The 9,838-nt window shown below is 32.9% G+C and overlaps 1 protein-coding gene across 1 annotated transcript; it reads left to right on the top strand.

The window, feature by feature from the left end:
- Window positions 1-6,421: 6,421 nt before the first annotated feature.
- LOC108663562 (WAT1-related protein At5g07050-like) lies at window positions 6,422-8,826 on the top strand. Its single transcript, XM_018128647.2, has 7 exons — window positions 6,422-6,751; window positions 6,845-6,907; window positions 7,009-7,125; window positions 7,245-7,494; window positions 7,583-7,744; window positions 7,850-8,001; window positions 8,328-8,826. The coding sequence occupies exons 1-7, from the start codon at window positions 6,552-6,554 to the stop codon at window positions 8,605-8,607; spliced, it is 1,224 nt and encodes a 407-aa protein (XP_017984136.2). The 5' UTR covers window positions 6,422-6,551; the 3' UTR covers window positions 8,608-8,826.
- Window positions 8,827-9,838: the final 1,012 nt, after the last annotated feature.

Here is a 9,838-nt window from a genome sequence, read left to right as displayed (position 1 = left end):
TTTCGGTTGGTTAAAACTGACCTTAGTTCAGTCGATCTTAAGTTAGTTTTTGAAATGGGCTGACTTGAGCTTTTTTTTGTGTTACCCTTTGTAAATGGCATTTTTTTTTTGTTTGACTTAAGCTTTTTTACAAAACCCCTTGTAAATTGCCACTCTGGGTCCATTTATTTATATGTAATCCTTTGGACCTATTTATTTCTTTCAAATGGTTAATAATATTAATCTTCATTCAATAAATAAACATTAATCTTTATATAATAAATAAACATTAGTTTCAAAAGTTTTATAAGTTTAAGCCAATTAATTAAATATGATCACAAAGAAATCATCATTAATCATCATACAATAAATAAACAAAGAAGAGATATCCTTTATGACTTTAATTTTGGATTAGAAGTTACATAACTCAAAGTTTCATAACATAAATCACTAAATTTTAAAAGATGGACCTCCAACTCCAATTCAACAATTTTGCAAAACATGCTTCTAAAAAGGTTAAAAACAAATATATAAATAGTGTATATTATTGTGGTAAGATAACCTAAATGAATTATAATTCTAATGTAAATATTGCATAGTACCTAATGATAACATTACTTGAAAAGTGCAAATAGCTAATGGAAATAACACATTAGTCTGACTCAGGCTCAAACTCAGCTATTGTCTCCAATGCAATATTAGACAAAACTAAAAATAAAATAACAAATATGGTAAATTGATCTTTGACAAATCTAATAAATTAAATTACAAATAAAATTATAAAATAATTACCAGAATCAAGTTTGTCGAGCTCGTCCAAATCATCCTTAATCAAATCCGAATCACCACATGCCAATCCATGTAACTAATCTTGAGCACAAATAAGTGCTTGCACTACCTTAGGAGTCAAAGAACTCTTATATGCATCAAGCAAAAGTCCACTAGTACTAAAAGTGAACTCTGAAGCAACTGTTGATATGGGAACAATCAAAACATCACGAGCAATAGCGACAAGCATAGAAAACCTAAATTGATTGAGTTTCCACCACATGAGAACATCAAACTCATCATCATTGAAACCCTCATCATCCACAGGCTCAAATAAATATTTCTCCAATTCCGTTTTCAGCTCTTTTGGCCTAGTGTTTAACCGGTGCTTCTTGAACCTATCCAATCTTTTTTTAGTACATTTTATGTCATTGCCAATCAAAATTGAAGCAACGCTATCACTACAAATATCACTAGTGCCTTGTCTGATGGGTGTTGGACACTCTTAACCTCTTTAACCAACATGAGATAGAGGTTGTGACATATTTCTATAACAACAAACAACTCATCCATTGTTTGTGTCACCCAAAAAAACATCATTGAAGCTTGTGTGGGAGGATACATTTCTAGCAAAGTGAATTCAACATAAGAAAGCTTTTTCCTCAGATCAAGTATAATGGCAATGAACAACGCTAAATTCATTTTGTCCTCATTCCCCCAATACTTGTCAAATTTCTCTTTCATTTTAATTGGCATAGACCATAAATCAACATCAGCACCATTTTGCCATTCAATCAAAGTGGTATACACATCAAAAATGGAATCTAGTAAAGAATTAGCAGTTATTAAGATGTGCCTAAAACACTCAAGGTCAAATTATAAAATTCTCTCAAGAAATGAGAAATCCTCATCATATTTGCTCAATCTCTATCATCGAGCACGTTATCTCCCAACCTTATTAGCTCATGTATGTAGCTATTTTTACACAACTCAAATGATGCAAAAGCCCTTTGAAATTTCAAAGTTGTACCTTACATCAAAAAAATAGAATTCCATCTAGTGCTCACATCCAAACACAATAAACACTTGCTCTCAACTACCGCACTAGTAGCACACTCCTTAAACTTGGCTAATCTAGCAAGGGATTGTCTAACATATCTCATTGCATCTCTAACACGAGCTATTGAGTTATTGATATCCTTCAATCTATCAAACACCATAAGATTACAATATGAGCAATGCATCTCACATGAAAAAATCTACCTCCTAAAATACTAGTTCTAGCAACATTAAATTATTTTCTTCAAATGTCCTATTGCAACATCATTTAAACTAGAATTATCAACAGTGATAGAAAAATCTTTTGGATCCCCTAATCAAGCAAACATTTACTAATTGCTTGACCAATGGACTCATCTTTTTGACTAGTAATGGGACAAAAGTTCAAAATCTTTTTTTACAACTTCCAATCATTATCAATAAAATGGACAGTTAAACGCATATAATTAATTCTTTGTATTGAAGTCCATGTGTCAGTGGTGAGACGCATTCTACTAGGACATGATCTTAACAATCTTCTCATCTGAGTTTTTTTTATTAATATAAATTTTATAACAATCCCTAGCAACAATCCATTGTGACGGTATACGAAATCTATGACATACTTTGTTTATCTGTTTCCTATATCCTTGACTTTCCACAAACTTAAAAGGCAATTTATCCAAAATGATCATCTCAACTAAACTTCTCCTAATTGTCTCTTGATCAAACTTCCAACTACCTAGCTCATCTCCTCTCGAACTAAAAACTAATTCCATTTACTTGTTCTCTTCACTATCATGAACCAATTTCAACTTCGAACAAACTTTAATATGATTATTCAATGAAGATGTTCCATTTTTTTATATCAACAAAAATTCTTTACCACAATGAGAACATTTAGTCGTCTTATTATCTTTCTAATCAACACATTTAGTGAAGTGATCTCGCACAACCGATGTAGATTGAGGTGGTTCCCTTTACTTCCACATTTTGCGTACAACCTCACATGTTTTGTTGGCTTCAATAGAACTAGCAGTAACATGGGATGTAAATGTTGATGGTGTTGATGTTGATGTTGATATTGGTGTCTCACTAGTTGCCAAATTTGTTTCCTCATTAGTTGACATCTACAAAAAAAAAAAAAACCCAAATATTAATTCCAATCATTAATTCTAGCATATTGCCAATCATTGTAATTGAAAATCCAAATAATAATTCTAAACATTAATTCTCAAACATAATTCTTAATGTTTAATTCTAACATATTGCCAATTATTTTAATTGAAAATTCAAACAATAATTCTAAACATTAATTCCTAAATATAATGTTAATTCTAGCATATTACCAATCATTTTAATTGAAAATCCAAACAATAATTCTCAACCTAATTCCCAAACATAATTCTTAATGTTTAATTCTAGCATATTGCTAATCATTTTAATTGAAAATCCAAACAATAATTCTCAACATAATTCCCAAACATAATTCTTAATGTTTAATTCTAGCATATTGCCAATCATTTTAATTGAAAATCCAAACAATAATTCTCAACAAAATTTCCAAACATAATTCTTAACATTAATTCTAGCATATTACCAATAATTTTAATTGATCAGTTTCTTGATCAGTTCATCCCCTCTGATGACCGAACCGATCGACCAACGAGGCCGATCGTTGCAACCCGTCGAGCCAAACCGTGAGTTGCAACAATTGACGGCTGCGGTCGGTTGCTCAATTGCAACTGACCGCTGCAAACTCCTAATGACAACTGGCTTTGTTCATCCCTTGTTATGTTCACGTTGAAGTCAAGTGGCAATCTAAATTTATATTTAATTTCAAATTTATTAAGAATATTGAAGCCAAAGTTTTCAAAAGGGGGGTGTTTAAATTCATACTCACGGATCCGATATCAATCTCTAACTATGCAATACAATTAGTAATTTTGTCATGGAAAATAATAATTAACTGCCTATTTCATGGAATCTCTAGGTCGAGCATTTTCCTAGCTCCATATGCCAATGCCATTAGCGGCAGATCATGAGGGACATTAGTGGAATCCCCTCAACCAGGCAACTCCAACCTCCTTTTACAAAAGCTGCAATCAGTCAAGTAGCAAAGGAAATCTATAAATTATTTACCAAGAAAGAAAAATCCCCAAAGTATTGTGAAAAGGAGGCTGAACTTGTGAAGTCATGGGGTCCATCCCTTTGTGTAGCTCAATTTTTTTGTTTCGGAACTTAAGCCCAATCTCATACCATCTTAAATGTTGAAAAATACAAAGTATTTTGTTTCTCTAAAAAGTTTTCTCATTTCTTCCTTTCTTGTGCTTTTGCTTTTTTGAGATTTTAAGTTTATTTAATATTTATTTTTAAAGTTTAAAACTATACGAGTTTAGGTTTAAATATAAAAACTATAAAAAAAAAAAGGGAATTTTTTATATTTATTTAAATTTTATTTTCAGAGTTTAAAATCCCATGAACACATAACACAAGCCTATTAACTGTCACATATAGGGAAAAAATTCATTAATAAATCCTCTTGTAGGGCATCAATAAAACAGAAAGTACCTAGGCTATAATCTTTGTAACTTGGAACAGTGACTCCATGTCTAGCTACAGTGTTAGGAAACTAGTTGTGTTGGGTATTGGGACAAAGGGTCAAAGAGCACGAAGCGAACAGCTGAGACAAAGCTAGAAAAAATAATCCAAAGACAGGACATGGTGTAGGCGTGAGAAAGAGGATGGTTATTGCTGCTTCACTCTTGCGCCGAGTCAGTTTCAACTACAAATTATCCAAATCGCTAAAGGTCCCGTCTTCTACGCAAACTCCTTTCCTTTTTTTTTTTTCCTTCACTCTTTTAGGCCCCCCTGTTTGTTCTTTGTTTTTTTCCCTACCCCCACACATCACTCTTTCTTCCCCCAATCTTTATTTGGAATAAAATCCTTCATAATTCTTAAGATAAAAAAAAAAAAGATTTTCTTCATCATTACTCAATCTTCTTCCATTTGCAAAATCTAAAGTCTTTTTATTTGTTACGATATATCAACATGAATGTTCAATGATTGAATTAATCACGAGTTAAGAAACGTTAACTTATATTTAACTAAAATACTTTTTGTCAAAAATTTTAAAATATGAATATATCCATAAGCTTTTAAGATGAAAAAATTGATTATTAAATTTAAAAAATATAGCTTTACAATTTCTATTTTTAATATAAATCGTCAGCATGAGTGAAAGAAAGCGGGAGATTCTAATGTCAAGTTCAAAGAAAGTATCTTCTTTTCTTTTTACTTTGTCATCAAGATATATTTTACATCAAAAATTCAGATGCTACGAGAAAACAATGTACGAGTCAAAAAATTTGACCGCTCGATTTGAAGAGTCATTATTAATGGTTTTTGTCTAGACGTGATTGATCAAATAATTAATTAAATTAGACATATTATTTCGTTAAAAGATTTGGATAAATTGGAGTGTGTAGATGATTAATTGAAAATTTATGCATGGCAGAGTTTTACATGTTGGAAAGAAATTGAGGATGGCATGACGGCCAAATCTTGTTCCACAACATTTAGACGCCATGTTAGGTGAATAATCAACACCATAGAGAATGTAAGAGATGCTAGAATATATGTTTTGCCTAATTTCAAGATCATGATTCTCTCTCTCTCAAAATACAAATAAACAAAAAAGTACGATATAATATAGCTATAGAGTGTCACTTTAAGCTTACCTCACCTACACTAAACCATGCAGAAAGTGACTCAGATACCCCACCACTATTTGCCACGTGTTATCCACCTCTCTTTCTTGCTTTTAGAAAAAAAATACAAATTAATTAATAATTTTATATATAATTAAAATGCCAAGCCCTCTATTTCTCTTGCATATTGAGCATAGCATATAATATGGATAATCATTAAGAATAACTTTCCATGAACTCACTCGGTTTTATGTCACCGCATCAAATCCTGCCTCACACGTCAACTATTGATTCAATTATTTGGTATGTCATATACATCATTAAGAGTTGAATAATTTATAATCATTTATCAATGATATAATATTCAATAATTATATTTTATTTATGACTTTTTTAAATACTTTATTTTCGTTTTTATCTAAAATTTTTACATTAATATGCGTGACATTGACGTGATAAAATTTCATTAATATTCAAGAATTTATTGAGAGAATGTCGACTTTGAGAAAAAAAATTTTTTAAAAATGCGGATGAGGTAAATAATAAAAATGAAATATTCCTAAGTAGTCTGCAAATGAAATTTATTTGTAAAATTTAATTCTAAAGATAAAAAATTGTGATGAAAGCAGTAATTAGTAAAGTATATAGGCTTGCTAAACTTGGCTAATAGAATGATTTGATTTGCTGCAGTTGAGAGTAAGGGACTGAAAGAGGTCTTTGATAGAATAGTGTAGAGTAAAAGATGTTTTATCATATGGTAGGAGTTTAAAAACTTTGTAATATTTTCCCTTACCTAGCTTTTTTCAGATTAATTTTCGTATAGTAAAGTAACATATTGACAGATGCACCCACATGCCTGAGACATGGACAGTTCCCTCCAAACCAATATAAATATGTGTCCCTTCCTCGCCTTCTCCTTTAGGGAGAAACACAAACACTTGTTCTCAGGGTGTTCAATTCTTCCTCTCTCTTTTCCTCTAGATCTCTTTCTTCTCAGAACTGAAACTCTCTCTTTTCCGAATTTTCCATCAAATTTCTCCCAAATAGTTAAGAAAAATGGAGAAGTTGAGATGTGGTAGCTTCCTGGAGAGCTCCAAACCTTACTTTGCAATGATTTCATTGCAGTTCGGCTATGCGGGCATGAATATTATCACCAAAGTTTCACTTAACAGAGGCATGAGCCACTATGTCCTGGTGGTCTACCGGCATGCTTTTGCAACTGCAGTCATAGCTCCCTTTGCTTTGATTTTCGAAAGGTTTGAAGAACATTGAAATATGTAGATAGCAACATGATCAGCTCACACAAGAACTATATATATGCTGAATATAACTATGTTTTAACATTTCAGGAGAGGGCAACCAAAGATAACATTCCCAGTTTTCATGCAAATATTCATTCTGGCTCTCCTGGGGTTAGTTTTTAGCTGAAACCCTTTTCTTTCAAACGCATTGATTTTGCCCTGGAATCTTAAAGTAAAGCAAAGTTTTTGTTTCCTGATAAAAAAAAACACAGGCCGGTGATTGATCAGAACTTCTACTATGCTGGGTTGAAATATACATCTCCAACTTTCTCATGTGCTATGAGCAATATGCTTCCTGCAATGACATTTGTCATGGCTGTTATGTGCCGGTATGCGCATGAATCATGATCAGTAACTAGGATTTTCTTTTTCATTTTTGCAGAATAGATTTGGTTAAGGCTGACTAACGGATTCAAATTTAATTTTTGTTTGGTTTGGTAATGAATAGGATGGAGAAGGTTGATGTAAAGAAAGTGAGGTGTCAGGCAAAGATAGTGGGAACATTGGTGACAGTGGCAGGGGCAATGTTCATGACATTATATAAAGGACCCATTGTTGAATTGTTTTGGACTAAGAGCATCCATCCTAGGCAGTCTAACGGCACTGACACTGCTGGAACTACAGACAAAGATTGGGTCAAAGGCTCCATCTTCCTTATCATTGCCACCCTCGCCTGGGCTTCCCTCTTTGTCTTACAGGTAATTAAACAGCAAAATTTTAGAACAAGAACACCCCCCCCCCCCAACAAATTAACTAACTTCACTGTTTAATTGATATCATTACCAGGCCAAAGCATTGAAGACATACAAGAATCATCAGCTTTCTCTCACATCACTAGTGTGCTTTGTGGGCACTCTACAAGCTATTGTTGTGACATTTGTGATGGAGCGCAAGACCTCAGCTTGGCAAATTGGCTGGGACATGAACCTCCTTGCTGCTGCCTATGCTGTAATAAACCTCGTTCTCTGTTCTCTCTGTTTCTAGTCCTATATAAACATATAAAAAAAGTGGCTTTTGTGTGTTGTCTCTATTCTAATTTTTTAATGTTTACAGGGAATTGTCACATCAAGCATATCATACTATGTTCAAGGAATGGTGATAAAGAAAAGAGGTCCAGTATTTGCCACTGCTTTCAGCCCTCTGATGATGATCATAGTTGCAATCATGGGGTCTTTCATCCTGGCAGAGAAGATTTTTCTTGGAGGGTAAATTTTAATTTCTCCTTCACTCACTGTTACATTTTTCTGCATGCATGCATGTATCCTTTCTTACATATGCTTGTGTAGCTGGTTTTGCACTTATTCTAATTTGTTGTATCCCCCACGTGTACCAGCCTTAATCATTAGATACAATTTTGTACTTTTATTTCATAGAGTGACAACCACTGACAATTGAATATTTCATCAAGCATCACTTCTCTTTTTTTTTTCTTATAACATATAAAAATAAAAAAGAATCACTTGCATGAATTGATTTGGTTTTAATGAATCGCATAGGAATTAATCAAATCCCCTTGTGGATTAATTTGCAGGGTGATAGGAGCAATCTTGATAGTTATGGGGCTTTATTCAGTCCTCTGGGGAAAGCACAAGGAAAACAAGGAGAAGGAGGCTAATGAGGAAGAGATCCCTGAACCAGTTAAGATCCAGGCAAATGGCAACACAATCCTAGTAATTGAAGATATAGAAGCCAATGAAGTTGAATTGAAAAAATTAGCAGAAGCAAACAAGCTGTCAGCAGTTGCCATTGCCATGCCCATGCCAGAATCCCCCATGAAAGCCAACCAAGACCAAACATCGTTCAAAGTTTAGTTCTACCATTAAGGGATGGGGTTTTTTGTCTTTACATCCCCATTTTGTTTCTATCATTTTTAAAAGGTGTTAGACATATGTCATATATGGGGCTTTTCCTTCTTCTTTTTTTAATGTTTCGGTATTATAAAGTAATGTTGTAAGCTAATGCTGTTAGGGACCCTTGTACTGAATGAAAATGAGAGAATCCCAGAATCTCTTTTTCTTTGTTTCTCAGAATTTGTGTCTCAAATGAAAATATCTTTTTGGTTTGGGAATTTGCTTCACGTGAGTACACACATAGTAGAATTGCTGATGTCTGATTCAGATTCCACTAAGGTGTGCTAGTGGTTGACCCTTTTTTTTTTTTTTTCCCTGTGCTAGTTGAGGCCATGGAAATGGCAGAAATTGTTCCAAGAATCTCAGTTGCATCTTTTGTTTTTGAATCTGATGCTTCCATTCATTTTCTAATCAAAAATCACATCCAAGCTACTAGATAAAATGCACCCGTGTTATCAAATAGCAGACAGACAGATACAATTTGGGTTCAGTTGTATCAACTTTCTAGGTGTTCCTTCTCCCCTCCAACTTATTGGAATGATAAGCATACAGAATTCAGGTGGCTGCTGATAAGTTAAATCACTCACACTCATTATATTCTATGGAATATTGGGTTTCTGTCATACGGTATCAAGGATACTCCTTTACACTGAATTCTTGTCCTTACAAATTTGCACTAATCACAGACATTTTAGAGAATTGCTTGTTGCAATTGCGGTGGTGGCGTAGTTGAGTTATCTGCCAGTTTGTAAAAAATTCTAAGGCTTCAATCTTCAAAGTTCCATAGGCAGATTGAGTAGCATAAACTTAAAAGTCCCCATTGCCCACCTAGCCTTTTAACAAAATATGTATTATTGTGAACACCTCTTATTTAGGCCTTAGGGACATTAACATGTTTTTAACAAAGAATTTCATTAAGAAATTTTATATTGACTTGCAAAACAGGTGATGAATAATAGAATCAATTAGGTACAATGCATTAAAAAATTCATGAATTATTTAGAAAATTTTAAATAAATATTTATTTTTTTATTACGTTCAATCAAATCTTTATTTTTTTTATTTTGAATCAAATAAGCTTTTACAAGTAATGATTAACTAATTATTGTTAATCAAATAGGCTCTTATATATCATTTTATACCACATGATATTGGTATGCTGACATGTTATCATGGATGATGACATGTCATG

The sequence above is a fragment of the Theobroma cacao genome, chromosome 10, assembly GCF_053813885.1.
Source record: "Theobroma cacao isolate CCN51 chromosome 10, ASM5381388v1, whole genome shotgun sequence".
Lineage (NCBI taxonomy): Eukaryota > Viridiplantae > Streptophyta > Magnoliopsida > Malvales > Malvaceae > Theobroma > Theobroma cacao.
Note: the sequence above shows the minus strand (reverse complement) of the source record. Positions and strands in the feature narration are given on the sequence as shown.